The sequence below is a fragment of the Mizuhopecten yessoensis genome, unplaced genomic scaffold (assembly GCF_002113885.1).
Source record: "Mizuhopecten yessoensis strain PY_sf001 unplaced genomic scaffold, ASM211388v2 scaffold4615, whole genome shotgun sequence".
NCBI lineage: Eukaryota > Metazoa > Mollusca > Bivalvia > Pectinida > Pectinidae > Mizuhopecten > Mizuhopecten yessoensis.
Window position 1 is genome coordinate 207,317 of NW_018405635.1, and position 19,489 is coordinate 226,805.

Here is a 19,489-nt window from a genome sequence, read left to right on the forward strand (position 1 = left end):
TGTTGTTTCCCTATATAAACTATAGTAAACTTTACCCCCTCCCCAAGGGAGAACGGATACCTCGGGGGTCCTGAAATTTACAATTTTTATAAAGCTCCTGATGATCTTTCCATCCATATAGAGAAAATGACTGTAATACCTCTGAGTCTGGAGAAGAAGATTTTTGAAATATTGGTTAATTTTCCCTTTTGGGCCCCGCCCTGGCCCCTAGGGTTGGGGTAGGAATCCCAATTTTACAATTTGGTAGCCCCATATACCAAGGATGATTCTGACCAAGTTTGAAAAAATTCCATCCACTGGTTCTTGAGAAGAAGTTGATAATGTAAAAGTTCACGCACGACGCACGACGGACGACGACGGACGAAAAGTGATTGGAATAGGTCACTTGAGCAAAAGCTCAGGTGACCTAAAAATGTGTGGTTTATGCTTGAAAATACCTGTTATGAGATTAACTATATTTATAACAGAAACGTTTTACCTGAGTTTCACCAAGTATAGATATAAATAGATTTGTTGTCACACTAACTACACAACAGATAAATAGATGCCTTGACTATATGGGACCTAATGAAGAGTGACTTGATGGAGGTGGGATTGAACCTGTGACTATATGGGACCTACTGAAGAGTGACTTGATGGAGGTGGGATTGGATCCATGTTGCTGAAGCTGACTGAGAGCGTAGTCTGTGGGGTTATCCTGTTTGAGGAAGGCTCGCTCACGCATAAACTGTCGCATTGTCATCCAGAATGTGAAGGTAAACAGCAACTGAAACAAACAATTTAAGTCAGTAAAATATGTCTTAACTGGAAACAAGCAAATTTGTGGAATTTATATCCCCCGCTTGCAGGACATATTGTAGGTTAACATTATTGAGGTTAGGTTTAAACATGTGAGTATCGTGCTGTCGAGACATAATGTATAGCTTGAAACTTGAAGAAAAAAAAGCCCTATGCCTCATTGGTTATCCGCAAATATGCATAAATCACATTGTTTGGCAAACTTACCATGAATGTGCATAAGGAATTTAGTTGAAACATCTTAACAATATCTCCAGCAACAAGTACTAATTGTAATGGGGGACCATTACAGATCTCCCCCAAACTGCCCCCATAGTCGCAAAGATGCATCAGAAAAGGATTGCATTGCCATAGTACACCTACAATGTACATATAAAATTTGAGTGAAATTGAGCAATTTCTAAATTGCAACCAATCAGAATCCTCTGTGTAGTTGCTATGGCAATGGAACATATGCGATTGAATTTGCAGTCCCATAATACCCCTATATACCAATTTTCATAAAAATAACAAAATATCTAAATTGCGACCTGTGAATCAGAACCCTGTGTGTGGTTGCTATGGCAACGAAACCTATGCGGTTGAATTTGCAGTCTCCCAGATACCATTTTTCATCAAAATCGAACAATATCTTAATTTCCACCAATCAGAAGCCTTTGTGTGGTTGCTATGGCAAAGAAACCTATGCGGTTGAATTAGCAGTCCCCTAATATCCCTATATACTAATTTTCATCAAAATCAAACAATATCTAAATTTCGACCAATCAGAAGCCTTCGTGTGGTTGCTATGGTAACAAAACTAATGCTGTTTTATTGGCAGTCCCCTAATATCCCTATATACCAATTTTCATCAAAATCAAACCAAGTTTGAAGAAAATCAGCTAACATTTGTTACAGTTATTGCACAGAAACAAAACACAGCAGATAATTACGTTTTTTCGTTATTCAAGGGGCCATATCTCCGCCAAATGGGGTCCGCTGAAAGTGGTCATCGAACTTGGCCGAGCCCTTAAGGCATTGAACCCTGTGACCAAGTTTGAAGAAAATCGTTTAACATTTGTTGTAGTTATTGCACGGAAACGAAGCCCGGCAGATAATGACGTTTTTCATTATTCAAGGGGCCATAACTCCACCAAATGGGGTCCGCTGAAAGTGGTCATCAAAATTGGCCGAGCCCTTAAAGCATTTAATCCTGTGACCAAGTTTGAAGAAAATCAGTTAATATTTGTTGTAGTTATTGCACGGAAACGAAGCGTGACAGACAGACAGACAGACGGACAGACCCATATTAATATCCCCCGTTTCGGTGAAAGCGGGGGATAATAAATCAGTAAAAGATGTCTTAATACTAGAAAAAATCAATGAAATATGTTTTGATAAAAATCAGAGAAAATGTTTTTACTGGACAAATCAGAAAAATATGTCTTTAATGTACAAATATCAGTGAAATATGTCTTAATTGGATCATAAATCAGTGAAATATATCCTAACTGGACTAAAATCAGTGAAATATGTCTTTACTGGACAAAAATCTGTGAAACTTGTCTTAACTAGACATAAATCTGTGAAATATGTCTTAATTGGACATAAATCAGTACTGGGAAAAAATCTGTGAAATATGTCTTACTGGACAAAAATCTGTGAAATATGTCTTAATTGGACATAAATCAGTGAAATGTGTCTTAATTGGACATAAATCAGTAAAATTTGTCTTTACTGGACATAAATCGGTGAAATATGTCTTTACTGGACTAAAATCAGTGAAATATGTGCTTACTGTACAAAACCAGTGGAATATTTCGTTACGGGTCTTACTGATTTGACTGGTGTTACAATGAAGACGAGTGCAATTAATCTAAATTAATAGACTATACCTTAATCAATTAAAACATTCACATTCTATAAAGAAATAAAATTTTCAATTTTGATTTCAGGCAAACAAAAGGATTTACCTGTAATGCGTTTGAGAGATTTATCTGTAATACGTTGGGAGTGATTTACCTGTAATACGTTTGAGAGATTTATCTGTAATACGTTGGGAGTGATTTACCTGTAATACGTTGGAGAGATTTATCTGTAATACGTTGGGAGTGATTTACCTGTAATATGTTGGAAAGATTTACCTATTATACGTTGGAGAGATTATCCTGTAACCTGCTTGAACAATTTACCTGTAATACGTTGGAGAGATTATCCTGTAATGTGTTGGGAGAGATTTACCTGTAATACATTGGAGAGACTTACCTGTAATACATTGGAGAGATTTACCTGTAATGTGTTGGAGAGATTTATCTGTAATCTGCTGGAGAGGTTTAACTGTAATACGTAGGAGAGATTTACCTGTAATGTGTTGGAGAACTTTACCTGTAATCTACTGGAGAGATTTACCTGGAATGTTCTGGAGAGATTTACCTGTAATGTGTTGGAGAGATTTACCTGTAATGTGTTTGAGAGATTTACCTGTAATGTGTCTAGAGAGATTTATCTGTAATGTGTTGTAGAGATTTACCTGTAATACGTTGGAGAGATTTACCTATTATACGTTGGAGAGATTTATCTGTAATGTGTTGGAGAGATTTACCTGTAATACGTTGGAGAGATTTATCTGTAATGTGTTAGAGAGATTTACCTGTAATCTGCTGGAGAGATTTACCTGTAATGTGTTGGAGAACTTTGCCTGTAATCTACTGGAGAGATTTACCTGTCATGTTCTGGAGAAATTTACCTGTAATATGCTGGAGAGATTAACCTGTAATGTGTCTAGAGAGGTTTAACTGTAATACGTGGGAGAGATTTACCTGTAATGTGTTGGAGAACTTTACCTGTAATCTACTGGAGAGATTTACCTGTAATGTTCTGGAGAAATTTACCTGTAATATGCTGGAGAGATTAACCTGTAATGTGTCTCAGAAATTTACCTGTAATGTGGTGGAGAGATTTACCGGTAATGCATTTGAGAGATTTACCTGTAATACATTTGAGAGATTTACCTGTAATGTGTCTGAGAGATTTACCTGTAATGTGTCCGAGAGATTTATCTTTAATGTTGTGTTGGAGAGATTTACCTGTAATCTGCTGGAGAGATTTACCTGTAATGTGTTGGAGAGATTTACCTGTAATGCATTGGAGAGATTTACCTGTAATGTGTTGGAGAGATTTACCTGAAATGTGTTGGAGAGATTTACCTTTAATGTGTCGGAGAGATTTACCTGTAATGAGTTGGAGAGATTTACCTGTAATCTGCTCGAGAGATTTACCTGTAATGTGTTGGAGAGATTTACCTTTAATGTGTCGGAGAGATTTACCTGTAATGAGTTGGAGAGATTTACCTGTAATGCGAGCTGCAGACATGGATACTTGAACTTCTGTAGACCAATTTCAGACAGTTTCACCTTTCCAATTTGTTCTGGGAGTTCGTCAGGAAGGTCAAATCCATACACGTACTGAATGATTAGCAACCCCTCACCGTAGAACACAATGACTGGGGACAACATCAGACAAACCCTCCGTGACGAGGGGAACATCCAGATGAAACAGGCACTCAACAACATGACAAACGTCAACCAGCTGTGGAAGGTGATACTCCAAGCCTGAACAGAAAACAGCACATGTAGTCAATCTGAAATACCTTTCTGGTTTGATGCTTCACGAAAGTATGGTATTCCTACATGCTTGTATTTTTTGTCTTTTTAAAAACTTTTTTATACTCCAGTTTCAATGAAACTACATGTTCGCAAAGGCTAAAGGAATGCTAATCTTGTTTAAGATACAACTGACCAATCCACTACATGAAAAACCCTGTTATTATTTTAAGCATCATTGACAAGAAAATACATTTGACAAATGTAAAGACATGACTGACCACCATACATGTAGCTATTAATGTAAAGATTTTACTTGCCATCATAGCTATTAATGTAAAGAATTAACTGACCATCGTGGCTATTAATGTAAAGGTTTAACTGACCATCGTGGCTATTAATGTAAAGGTTTAACTGACCATCATGGCTATTAATGTAAAGGTTTAACTGACCATCATGGCTATTAATGTAAAGGTTTAACTGACCATCATGGCTATTAATGTAAAGGTTTAACTGACCATCATGGCTATTAATGTAAAGGTTTAACTGACCATCATGGCTATTAATGTAAAGGTTTAACTGACCATCATGGCTATTAATGTAAAGGTTTAACTGACCATCATGGCTATTAATGTAAAGGTTTAACTGACCATCATGGCTATTAATGTAAAGGTTTAACTGACCATCATGGCTATTAATGTAAAGGTTTAACTGACCATCATGGCTATTAATGTAAAGGTTTAACTGACCATCATGGCTATTAATGTAAAGGTTTAACTGACCATCATGGCTATTAATGTAAAGGTTTAACTGACCATCATGGCTATTAATGTAAAGGTTTAACTGACCATCATGGCTATTAATGTAAAGGTTTAACTGACCATCATGGCTATTAATGTAAAGGTTTAACTGACCATCATGGCTATTAATGTAAAGGTTTAACTGACCATCATGGCTATTAATGTAAAGGTTTAACTGACCATCATGGCTATTAATGTAAAGGTTTAACTGACCATCATGGCTATTAATGTAAAGGTTTAACTGACCATCATGGCTATTAATGTAAAGGTTTAACTGACCATCATGGCTATTAATGTAAAGGTTTAACTGACCATCATGGCTATTAATGTAAAGGTTTAACTGACCATCATGGCTATTAATGTAAAGGTTTAACTGACCATCATGGCTATTAATGTAAAGGTTTAACTGACCATCATGGCTATTAATGTAAAGGTTTAACTGACCATCATGGCTATTAATGTAAAGGTTTAACTGACCATCATGGCTATTAATGTAAAGGTTTAACTGACCATCATGGCTATTAATGTAAAGGTTTAACTGACCATCATGGCTATTAATGTAAAGGTTTAACTGACCATCATGGCTATTAATGTAAAGGTTTAACTGACCATCATGGCTATTAATGTAAAGGTTTAACTGACCATCATGGCTATTAATGTAAAGGTTTAACTGACCATCATGGCTATTAATGTAAAGGTTTAACTGACCATCATGGCTATTAATGTAAAGGTTTAACTGACCATCATGGCTATTAATGTAAAGGTTTAACTGACCATCATGGCTATTAATGTAAAGGTTTAACTGACCATCATGGCTATTAATGTAAAGGTTTAACTGACCATCATGGCTATTAATGTAAAGGTTTAACTGACCATCATGGCTATTAATGTAAAGGTTTAACTGACCATCATGGCTATTAATGTAAAGGTTTAACTGACCATCATGGCTATTAATGTAAAGGTTTAACTGACCATCATGGCTATTAATGTAAAGGTTTAACTGACCATCATGGCTATTAATGTAAAGGTTTAACTGACCATCATGGCTATTAATGTAAAGGTTTAACTGACCATCATGGCTATTAATGTAAAGGTTTAACTGACCATCATGGCTATTAATGTAAAGGTTTAACTGACCATCATGGCTATTAATGTAAAGGTTTAACTGACCATCATGGCTATTAATGTAAAGGTTTAACTGACCATCATGGCTATTAATGTAAAGGTTTAACTGACCATCATGGCTATTAATGTAAAGGTTTAACTGACCATCATGGCTATTAATGTAAAGGTTTAACTGACCATCATGGCTATTAATGTAAAGGTTTAACTGACCATCATGGCTATTAATGTAAAGGTTTAACTGACCATCATGGCTATTAATGTAAAGGTTTAACTGACCATCATGGCTATTAATGTAAAGGTTTAACTGACCATCATGGCTATTAATGTAAAGGTTTAACTGACCATCGTGGCTATTAATGTAAAGGTTTAACTGACCATCGTGGCTATTAATGTAAAGGTTTAACTGACCATCGTGGCTATTAATGTAAAGGTTTAACTGACCATCGTGGCTATTAATGTAAAGGTTTAACTGACCATCGTGGCTATTAATGTAAAGGTTTAACTGACCATCGTGGCTATTAATGTAAAGGTTTAACTGACCATCGTGGCTATTAATGTAAAGGTTTAACTGACCATCGTGGCTATTAATGTAAAGGTTTAACTGACCATCGTGGCTATTAATGTAAAGGTTTAACTGACCATCGTGGCTATTAATGTAAAGGTTTAACTGACCATCGTGGCTATTAATGTAAAGGTTTAACTGACCATCATGGCTATTAATGTAAAGGTTTAACTGACCATCATGACTATTAATGTAAAGGTTTAACTGACCATCATAGCTATAAGGGTGAGAACATAGCTCTGTTTCATCACATACACCAGAAACGACACCATGGCCGGGCGTTTCCAGCTCTTCCGTCGGGACGCCTTGCTGCTTCCTCCTCCATCAGCCTCATCTTCACTTTCAAATGCCACAGACATGGTGGGGCTCCCATTGTCAGGCTGATTTGAGGCTCCGCCCTCATTTGCTTCTACAGGATCAAAACTGCTGTATGACGGCCCTTCGCCTGCATTCACCAGGTGCTGAAGTACACAGAAGGTTGTTAGTAGATGTACCACTCACAGACATCTTAAATAAATTATTATTCTGAACAGTAACCTTTTCTAACCCTTATAAGTACAACACTTTATCTTCTGAACAGTAACCCTTTCTAACCCTAATAAGTACAACTCTTTATCTTCTGAACAGTACCCCTTTCCAACCCCAATGAGTACAACACTTTATCTTCTGAAGAGAACCCCTTTCCAACCCCAATGAGTACAACACTTTATCTTCTGAACAGGAACCCTTTCTAACCCCAATAAGTACAACACTTTATCTTCTAAACAGTAACCCTTTCTAACCCCAATAAGTGCAACACTTTATCTTCTGAACAGTAACCCTTTCTAACCCCAATGAGTCCAACACTTTATCTTCTGAACAGTACCCCTTTCTAACCCCAATAAGTACAACACTTTATCTCCTGAACATTAACCCTTTCTAGCCCCAATAAGTACAACACTGTCGCATTTGAACAGTAACCCTTTCTAACCCTAATAAGTACAACTCTTTATCTTCTGAAAAGTACCCCTTTCCAACCCCAGTGAGTACAACACTTTATCTTCTGAACAGTACCCCTTTCTAACCCCAATAAGTACAACACTCTATCTTTTGAACAGTAACCCTTTCTAACCCTAATAAGTACAACTCTTTATCTTCTAAACAGTAACCCTTTCTAACCCCAATAAGTGCAACACTTTATCTTCTGAACAGTACCCCCTTCCAACCCCAATGAGTACAACACTTTAACTTCTGAAGAGAACCCCTTTCCAACCCCAATGAGTACAAAACTTTATCTTCTGAACAGTAACCCTTTCTAACCCTAATAAGTACAACTCTTTATCTTCTGAAAAGTACCCCTTTCCAACCCCAGTGAGTACAACACTTTATCTTCTGAAGAGAACCCCTTTCTAACCCCAATGAGTACAACACTTTATCTTCTGATCAGTAACCCTTTCTAACCCTAATAAGTACAACTCTTTATCTTCTGAACAATACCCCTTTCCAACCCCAATGAGTACAAAACTTTATCTTCTGAACAGTAACCCTTTCTAACCCTAATAAGTACAACTCTTTATCTTCTGAAAAGTACCCCTTTCCAACCCCAGTGAGTACAACACTTTATCTTCTGAACAGTAACCCTTTCTAACCCCAATAAGTACAACACTTTATCTTTTGAACAGTAACCCTTTCCAACCCCAATAAGTACAACACTTTATCTTCTGAACAGTAATCCTTTCTAACCCCAATGAGTACAACACTTTATCTTCTGAACAGTAATCCTTTCTAACCCCAATGAGTACAACACTTTATCTTCTGAACAGTAATCCTTTCTAACCCCAATGAGTACAACACTTTATCTTCTGAACAGTAATCCTTTCTAACCCCAATGAGTACAACACTTTATCTTCTGAACAGTAATCCTTTCTAACCCCAATGAGTACAACACTTTATCTTCTGAACAGTAACCCTTTCTAACCCCAATGAGTACAACACTTTATCTTTAAATTTATTCTGTTTATCATCCACAAATGTACCAATCATTTTAATTGATAACTATAGGAAAATGCCTCTAAAATTTTCCTACTGAGTGACTGAATATCACTTTATTTCCCATGAGGTTAATTTTCATGTTAATTCACATCGACTCATTTGAAAATTTAAAAACTTTTACAAATATTAATTTCATATTTCAATACTATCAATATTGAAATAGCATCCCCCAGCACATGCAGATAATACATATGTGCTGAGTTCACGACATAAAGTAACATTTAAGTGCAAAGTGCTATCAGTAAGATATTTCCTTGTCAATGTCAAGCAGACAATTCTAAATAAATCCGTGAAATTTCCTAGCGTGTTTTGAGGATTGGGTATCTTGTTGCTACCAATTCTTATGTGTTAGTATGATGAAAGTTAAGGCCTCGTTCATATCTGTTTTGAAGATTGTGTATATTGTTGCTACCAATACTTATGTGTTAGTATGATGACAGTTAAGGCCTCGTTCATAGCGTGTTTTGAGGATTGTGTATCTTGTTGCTACCGACACTTATGTGTTAGCATGACAGTTAAGGCCTCGTTCATAGCTGTTTTGAAGATTGTGTATCTTGTTGCTACCGACACTTATGTGTTAGTATGATGACAGTCAAGGCCTCGTTCATAGTATGGTGAGCTTAACGATTACTTAATACAACACTATACTAGACCTGAAACATTTAAATCTGCATGTTCAGGGATTAGAAACAAACATTGGACAATAAGAAAGTCCAACAAATTTTAAAATATTTGACAAAAATTCTATTTTGAAAGTTTGTGTTGCAACTCGTTCAGCTAAACAGGCATCGAGGAACTTGGCTAAGAATGCATGCGTACTTCGTTAGTATTGCACAAGGCGATATATATACATACGGAGCGAGCAGTACAATATACAGACATATAGCTATCATGATTTCTATACAATATTAGTACTAAAGCAAGCAATCACCGACTTCATCTGGCGTCATATGCCATGGTTTCCTTCCCGTCTTTTGTATTAGGTTTATTTCATATATGCAATATTGTACAATATTATAAATTCAATGTATAATCAACTATTGCCCAGAACATCGGTCCTTGCGGCAGTTTACGGCCAGTCTATATATATAGCTCGTCACCCACAATCAGCAGATCTGTGGTCCAAGTACGATTTCAGGGTAAATGACCACAGTATAAACTGTCATACTGCCCTGTAATCTTGGTGTAACCTTTTTGGAATCAATCTTTAAAGTTAGAAACAAGATTTCATCTATATATGTGTGTACAATATACATACAATATTTAGAAAACACTACATGATAATTAATTACTATCATAATAGAGAGCGCAATAATTGTTTCAATACATGTAAAACATTCATAGAGTTCTATAATAAAACAAACAAGCAGATAAGGTGGAATTAGGGGGACTTTACGTAATTTGCTGAATTTATCATAAAATAATGCTTCATGCAGCATAAGCCAATGGTCTGATACTAACATGCATAAAAACACACTCATATCCATGAACAGCACTTCAGGTAACCGACACAGGTAAAACATGAAAGATTTAACAACCTAGGTAAATCAGCTCACCAAGTTTTTACCTGCCAAGGTAAAGTGAGCAAAACGTTACCTTCCCAGGTACAATACATACAAATACATGCAATTACCTACACAAGAAAAATAAAGCTTTTCCCTGCCCAGGCAAAATATACAAAGCTTTTCCCTGCCAAGTGCATAGCTAGCTCTTACTCGGAGTGGATCCATTTAGGAGCAGGTCCAGGGCATAGCCTTAGTAGGAGACAAGGGGCTACAACAAGTAGTGCTTTGGTTTTTCTATTTAAAAAATTGGTGGATTCAACTGCATGTCAGCATATAGGCAGCATATAGGCAGCTACATATAGGCAGCTACATGTCAGCATATAGGCAGCCTATAGGCAGCTACATATAGGCAGCTACATGTCAGCATATAGGCAGCATATAGGCAGCTACATATAGGCAGCTACATGTCAGCATATAGGCAGCCTATAGGCAGCTACATGTCAGCATATAGGCAGCCTATAGGCAGCTACATGCCTACCCACGTAAAATATGCAAAATAACCAAACACCACTGCATGCTATTGCTGCCTTCTCCACTCGTACACAACACTACCAAGTTATGCTTACTACTGCATATTGCTGTTTTGAATCCTGTAAACATTTAAAAATAAAACAACTATCTGAGATTTAATTAATGATACATTACTATTTAAGTAGGTACTCAATGTGGCATTCAGATAAGTTTTAATTATTATATCCTAAAATCATACAGGAAGTGGATCAACTACAGCCGCAAATCATACAGGAAGTGGATCAATTCCAGCCTCTAATCATACAGGAAGTGATCAATTTTAGTCTCTAATCATACAGGAAGTGGATCAATTACAGCCTGTTATCATTCAGGGTTTTAAATGTTTCACATTAAATATTTACTTGTTTGGAAACAGCAATTATTTTATCTAGCCTTGCAATAAATGGATCACCAAGTCCACTAAAGAGAGTTAGGAAGGAACATAAGCCAGGACTGGATTTAACAAAGTGTAGGCTCCACAGGTACCCCTGCTCTTTACTGGTATCCACACTGTGAAGCCCATTCATGAGACAGTGGTGGTGGAATGCTGGAAAACCTGTATTATGCTGTATTTTAATATTTGAGGTCAAGGTCAAAGCTCAAAAGGAGGACAAAGTGGCCTCATTTATGGTGTGATGTACTTATATGCAATGATTGATGCCTATTCAAGAAATAGCGAGTTAGATATGCTCTGGAAACCATTAGTTTAGATCTTGAGGTCATGGTCAAAGGTAAAATCAAGGTTACAGTGACCTCATTTTAGGGTACAGCACACCTCCTTCCCACAATGTACTTAAGTACAAAGTTTGATGCCCTTTCATCAAACAGCGACAGAAATATGTACTAAGGTTTGATGTCCACTCATGAAACAGCACATGAGATATGTACTAATGTGTGATTTCCACTCATTAAACAGCACATGAGATATGCTCCAGAAACTATTATTTTGGTACTTAAGGTTACATTCAAAGGTTGAATTGTACCTATACAAACTTGATGCCCTTTCAAAGTCAACGATGTACCTAAACACAAATTTTGATATTTATTCACGAAACAGCAGTTGGGATATGCTATGGAAACCAGTATTTTCATTGTTGAGATCAAGGTCAAAGGTCAAATTGAGGTCACAGTGACCTTGTTTTAGGATGCGACACCACCTTCCCATTATGTACTTATATCAAGTTTTATGCACATCCATGAAACAATAGCTGAGATATGCTCTGGAAACCACAGTCAGCACAGTGTTACAACAGACACACGAACGAATGCACGTGACCAAGGACAAGCAAAGAGAATAATTCAACCTCGGTCAAAGCAAGTGTATAAAAAGGAGGCAAAATTCCAAAACAGTTAATACAGCAAACTGGAAAATACTACATTATACAATGAAGAAACGCTTTAGGTAACAACATTTAGATTTGATGGATATTGGCATCAACAATTTGTTTTTCATAATCTCAAAAAAAAGTTAGAAATCTCCGTGATGTTAAAAACATATTTGGGGTTTTTTTTCTTCTTTAGTTTTCCATCATTCATTTTTTTTTTCAATGACAGCCTTTTTTCAGTCAAATTTAAATTTAAAAATGTTATTTGCAAATAGCCATCAAAGTGTTCATAAAGGGTTGTGATATAGAATACCAGTGCTTACATAAGCAAACAGATACAAATAAAAACAAGAGGCCCAATGGGCCTGCATCACTCACTAACGATTACATTAGTAATAAATCCCTGAAAGAATCATACAGGATTCAAGCTACCTGTGTGTCGCAGGGATTTCAGTACAGACTGGTGGTAACTTCAAGCCTCACTATGGAAGCTGTCCCATTTTAAAAACTTTACTGACTCTGAATTTCTAATATACATTATGTATTTGACAAAAGTTATGAAACAACTTTGATCAAATTATATAACCCCCGTGTCGGGGTCTTAGTGTGGGATCACACCAGCAGCACCCAGAGAAAACCCATGTAGTTATGTAGACCATAACCTTTTACATCTGATCAGGGATCAACCCCCCACCATTCGACTTTCTAAAAAGTGTACAAAAAGATTTTTTGGTGCAGCACCACACTACATGTACAACGGAATGTCGGTTAAGCTTGTTACAACCAGTCTGTAGTTCATAGGGTTACAACTGCTGTTCATGGACATGTGAATTCACAACATTCTCACAACATAGAGAATCAAACTGGAATCTTTGGTAACAGTAATTCCACCAAACCTCTGTCTGTCCTTCCTCCGCTGGTACAGCTACCTGTCGCTCTGTTGGCTTGGCTCGTCGACGTTTCCCTAGCTTTTCCTCGATGTCTAAACCATCTGTCTCATCAAGGTCACACCTCTGTTTTGATGACATGAAAAAACAACCCATATTTTTTTTTTTATAATTCGAAAATGAATATAAAACCAAAATGCCAAAGCCCGAAACCTCTGATCAGATTAAAATCCAGGCTTGGAATAAAGAATATTGTCTGACAATGTTGGAAAGGAATGGACACTGCTACTTTGTAAAACAGGGATGTTTCTAACTTCTCTACAAGGACCACCACAGGAGCAGGAGAAAAAACAGCACAGTTCTTTTCCTGTACCTACTCTTTAGTAGACTATTGTGAAGAACAGGGCCTTTTTGATAACTGTATCCAAAAAGAATCAAATTGTGTATGGGCGGTGAAAAAGTCCAAAACAAATAAAATCACTTGAAACCACTAAGATTTTGTCAGATGTTCTACCTAAAATTCAGTCTGTCAGGAAAGAAGGGGCTCTTACATCTGATAATCAGAAAAAAATACTGGACCTATTAATATTTCTTCTGAGATTCCAAATTCTTGTTAATAAGTCAATTTAAACATACTTGTGAAAAAGAAATACCGGGTATTTGTAAAAAAGACGAGCTTTATGATACATATTTTGTGTCATTAAGAAATGAACAGTTTGTTCATGGCCTACGAAGGACAAACTTTACATCTATTCTTTTTCTAACAGATAGATTTGCTTGGCCTAAGACCGACAGAACGTTGCTAACAGATAGATTTGCTTGGCCTAAGACCGACAGAACGTTGCTAACAGATAGATTTGCTTGGCCTAAGACCGACAGAACGTTGCTAACAGATAGATTTGCTTGGCCTAAGACCGACAGAACGTTGCTAACAGATAGATTTGCTTGGCCTAAGACCGACAGAACGTTGCTAACAGATAGATTTGCTTGGCCTAAGACCGACAGAACGTTGCTAACAGATAGATTTGCTTGGCCTAAGACCGACAGAACGTTGCTAACAGATAGATTTGCTTGGCCTAAGACCGACAGAACGTTGCTAACAGATAGATTTGCTTGGCCTAAGACCGACAGAACGTTGCTAACAGATAGATTTGCTTGGCCTAAGACCGACAGAACGTTGCTAACAGATAGATTTGCTTGGCCTAAGACCGACAGAACGTTGCTAACAGATAGATTTGCTTGGCCTAAGACCGACAGAACGTTGCTAACAGATAGATTTGCTTGGCCTAAGACCGACAGAACTTTGGTAACAGATAGATTTGCTTGGCCTAAGACCGACAGAACTTTGGTAACATAATGTTTTTGTTTCGCCCGAGAATGACCAACCTTCCTGTCTAGCCACTGTCTGGTGCCGGCGGCTGCAGTAACATACAGCGCCAGGACGATCGCAGGGTTGACAAAGTGAGTCCAGTTGTAGGGGTCATAGTATTCTATAGCCCAGGGCTCGGAACAGTTGGTCCGGATAACTCCCGTCAGGCCGAGAATTCTGTGGAGATCAAACAAGTTGAAGCATGACTATTGTACCAGTATAAGGATAGGTCAGTAAATTTAAAATGAAACCTGTCTAATCTGACCCCTGAGAATTTAAGAATATAGCATAACTGTTCCTCTGAAGCTTGGGACTTACCAAGACATCTGAAGCTTGGGACTTATCAGGACATCTGAAGCTTGGGACTTACCAGGACATTGGGACTTACCTGGATATCTGAAGCTTGGGACTTACTAAGACATCTGAAGCTTGGGACTTATCAGGCATCTGAAGCTTGGGACTTATCAGGCATCTGAAGCTTGGGACTTACCAGGACATCTGAAGATTTGAACTTACTTAGATATCTCAAGCTTGGGACTTACCTAGACATCTGTAAGTTGGGACTTACCTGGATATCTAAAGCTTGGGACTTACCAGGACATCTGAAGATTTGAACTTACTTAGATATCTCAAGCTTGGGACTTTCCTGGACATCTGAAGCTTGGGACTTACCAGGACATCTGAAGATTTGAACTTACTTAGATATCTCAAGCTTGGGACTTACCTGGATATCTGAAGCTTGGGACTTACCAGGACATCTGAAGATTTGAACTTACTTCGATATCTCAAGCTTGGGACTTACCTGGACATCTGAAGCTTGGGATGTACCTGGGTATCTGAAGCTTGGGACTTACCTTGACCTCTGAAGCTTGGGACCTACCTGGACATCTGAAGCTTGGGACGTACCTGGGTATCTGAAGCTTGGGACTTACCTTGACCTCTGAAGCTTGGGACTTACCTGGACATCTGAAGCTTGGGACGTACCTGGGTATCTGAAGCTTTAGGACATATGCAGATATCTCAAGCTTGGGACTTTCCTGGATATATGAAGCTTTGGACTTACTTAGATATCTCATCTTTGGACTTACTTAGATATCTCAAGCTATGGGACTTACCTGGACATCTGAAGCTTGGGACTTACCTTGACACCAGACACCAGAAGCTTGGGACTTTCCTTGACACCAGACACCAGAAGCTTAGGACTTACTTTGACACCAGAAGCTTGGGCCTTACCTTGACACCAGACACCAGAAGCTTGGGACTTACAAGGACATCTGAAGCTTGGGACTTGCCTTGACACCAGACACCAGAAGCTTGGACCTTACCTGGCCATCTGAAGCTTGGGACTTACCTTGACACCAGACACCAGAAGCTTGGGACTTACCTTGCCACCAGAAGCTTGAGACTTACCTTGACACCAGAAGCTTAGGACTTACCTTGCCACCAGAAGCTTGGGACTTACCTTGACACCAGACACCAGAAGCTTGGAACTTACCTGGACATCTGAAGCTTGGGACTTACCTTGACACCAGAAGCTCTGGGGGAACTGCCTCCTGGAAAAACTGGAACTGGTACAGGTGTAGAAGGAGTAAGTGCAGTCCACTCCATACCACTATCACTATCTTAAAATAACTAAACTTGGAGCCGAGACTCTTATAAAACGCCCACCAGGTGGCAATATATAAAAACGACAGAAAATAAAATGCACCGATGGCTGATGGGACTATGATTCCACTTGCTGCTAATAAGATTGCGACAGCAAATTCTCCAAGGAAAGATACGAATGTGTCGACCGGACGTTTCCTCTTGGTGCGTGTTGCTGTGGATAATATTTCTTCTTGTCCATTTACTGTGGGCTGAGGAGCTAAAAGTTTGTAACACACAGCAAAGACCAGAACAGACACGATAAGGACAATCACATCTGGGAATACAAGGCGTAGAATGTCTAAGAATGGAACACCATCAAGTCTGAAAATGAAAATACTATATGTAATATTGCAAATATTTAAGGCTATGACTCCCACCAAGAAAGGAAACAACAAGCTTACTTCATACAACATGAGATTCCCTATTGCCAAGAATGCTTTATATCAAATTTGGTTGAAATTTGATCAATGGGTCAGGAAGAGGAGATTTTTTCAATTCTAAGCACCCAAACTGTACCCAAACTGTCTCCTTTTGGGCTCTGTCCCTAAAAGCCCCAGGAGAGTTAAACTGTTCCTTATACATCCACAGATTCCAAAGTTGAAAAGACTAAGGATGCTTCACAAGTTTGGTCGAGATCTGTATGTATATGTACAAGGTTATAGGGCCTTGCTTATCAGAGAATAAAGGTGTGGGACAAGACCCTGGAGCTAATCCTGGTAGCATGATTGTTAACACTTTATGCCTAGCAAGCAGAAGTGTTGGGAAATCGGTTTAAATTTTATGATTGATCATTGGTTACCATTAACCAACCGATGATCGATTAATAATTGTTTTATAGAAACACAAAGTGAAATCCTCCATGCAAGTCACTTAGGCAAATAAAAAAGTGATACCATGTAATTATAATATAAGAAACACCTCTCTTCAAACACTGAATCTGTAATATATAGTGCTAACTAGCAGCTATAAGCTAAAAGTAAGTCATGCAGTGATGATGCCATTAATTTTACTTAGTAGCTGGGAAAATGTCTACTGAAAACTTCATAATGTCTACACATTAGCATTCCGACTAAAATTGATCATGGATTTTGTACTTGAATAATCAGTTTGTTAGCCTAGCTGACCGATGCTCGACTTAGTCGACTAATTGGAACACCACTAGTAAGCAGTTATATGCGATATTAAAAGGTGGAGCCAGAGCCCTTGGACAACCCAGGTTGAATACTCCAGTATTCACGTCTTTATGCCAGGCAATTGCAAATATGGTTAAGAATGTGGATGTTAATGACATAGACTCATAGTCCTTATTGTAGGGGCTGGGCTAGACCCTGGATCCAATCCAGGTAGCATGAATGTCCAGGTTTCTCAACTGTTTTCATTTTATGACCAGTTAAGGATTATAGATAAGTCCCCAGGGGCATGTATGGATCATTGACCTTTACCTGGCCCTATATACTGTACAACATTACTGTGTCTGTTCAGGCCCTATACTGTAGAACATTACTGTGTCTGTTCAGGCTCTATATACTGTACAACATTATTGTGTCTGTTCAGGCCCTACACTGTACAACATTATTGTGTCTGTTCAGGCCCTACACTGTACAACATTATTGTGTCTGTTCAGGCCCTACACTGTACAACATTATTGTGTCTGTTCAGGCCCTACACTGTACAACATTATTGTGTCTGTTCAGGCCCTACACTGTACAACATTATTGTGTCTGTTCAGGCCCTACACTGTACAACATTATTGTGTCTGTTCAGGCCCTACACTGTACAACATTATTGTGTCTGTTCAGGCCCTACACTGTACAACATTATTGTGTCTGTTCAGGCCCTACACTGTACAACATTATTGTGTCTGTTCAGGCCCTATACTGTACAACATTATTGTGTCTGTTCAGGCCCTACACTGTACAACATTATTGTGTCTGTTCAGGCCCTATACTGTACAACGTTACTGTGTCTGTTCAGGCCCTATACTGTAGAACATTACTGTGTCTGTTCAGGCCCTATACTGTACAACATTATTGTGTCTGTTCAGGCCCTATACTGTACAACATTACTGTGTTTGTCCACACCCCATACTGTACAGGAAGAAAATTAATTATTCAAGCTTCCTTACCTTTCCACTGCTATCTGTCTGGCTATTTCTTCAGCAGTAGAGCCTGGAAGTAAGAAAAGATAAAATTATATAAATAATTTATCCATTCTTTTAAAAAGAGCACTAGAAAAAAAAGGTCTAATACTCATAATCCAAAGGAAATATTGGCCGCTTTCGTTTATCGCATTCCAAACCGGTTGAACCGTTTGGACCATAGTTGTTATAAAATAAGGTTGGACCATAGTTGTTATAAAATAAGGTTGGACTCAGTAATCAGATGCTGTTTTCAGTGACAAGGCAAGTTGCAAGGCCTGCAGAATTTTTTGCAGGTCTGCCAGGATTTACACCAAACAATGTTACATAAAAAAAACCAGGCCCATGGTAAACACCACTCTAGAGAGACAAAATGGTCTTAATACAGAAGTGGTCTTAATATACAGGTATCAGAAAAACACCACTCTAGAGAGGTAAAATAAGTCTTAATACACAAGTGGTCTTAATATACAGGTATCAGAAAAACACCACTCTAGAGGTAAAATAAGTCTTAGTACAGAAGTGGTCTTATAATATACAGATATCAGAAAAACACCACTCTAGAGGTAAAATAAGTCTTAATACAGAAGTGGTCTTATAATATACAGGTATCAGAAAAACACCTCTCTAGAGAGGTAAAATAAGTCTTCATACACAAGTGGTCTTAATAAACAGAAAACATTTTGGAAAACACCACTGTAGACAGACAAAAGGGTCTTAATACAGAAGTGGTCTTAATATACAGGTATCAGAAAAACACCCCTCTAGAGAGGTAAAATAAGTCTTCATACACAAGTGGTCTTAATATACAGGAAACATTTTGGAAAACACCACTGTAGACAGACAAAAGGGTCTTAATACAGAAGTGGTCTTAATATACAGGTAACAGGGAAAACACCTCTAGAAGATAAGTCTTAACACATATGTGGTCCTAATATACAGGTAACAGAGAAAATGACACTCTAGAGAGGTAACATTCTCTCACACTCTATAATATCAGATACACACATCTTTAGCCAAATTAATTAAAGGCAATCGACGATCAACTGCACACACACAAAACACATACAGGAGCTTGTTACCCTGTATCAGCCGTCACGATCAACTGCACACACACAAAACACATACAGGAGCTTGTTACCCTGTATCAGC

The 19,489-nt window shown here is 38.0% G+C and overlaps 1 protein-coding gene across 1 annotated transcript in view; it reads right to left on the minus strand.

The window, feature by feature from the left end:
- The window catches only part of LOC110449456 (piezo-type mechanosensitive ion channel component 1-like), a 122,477-nt gene that overhangs the window by 80,769 nt on the left and 22,219 nt on the right, over nt 1-19,489 (minus strand). The window contains 7 exon segments of the mRNA XM_021496332.1: nt 622-766; nt 4,128-4,388; nt 7,076-7,327; nt 13,194-13,310; nt 14,571-14,730; nt 16,075-16,521; nt 18,326-18,368. Of these exon segments, the coding sequence (XP_021352007.1) occupies nt 622-766; nt 4,128-4,388; nt 7,076-7,327; nt 13,194-13,310; nt 14,571-14,730; nt 16,075-16,521; nt 18,326-18,368 (1,425 nt within the window).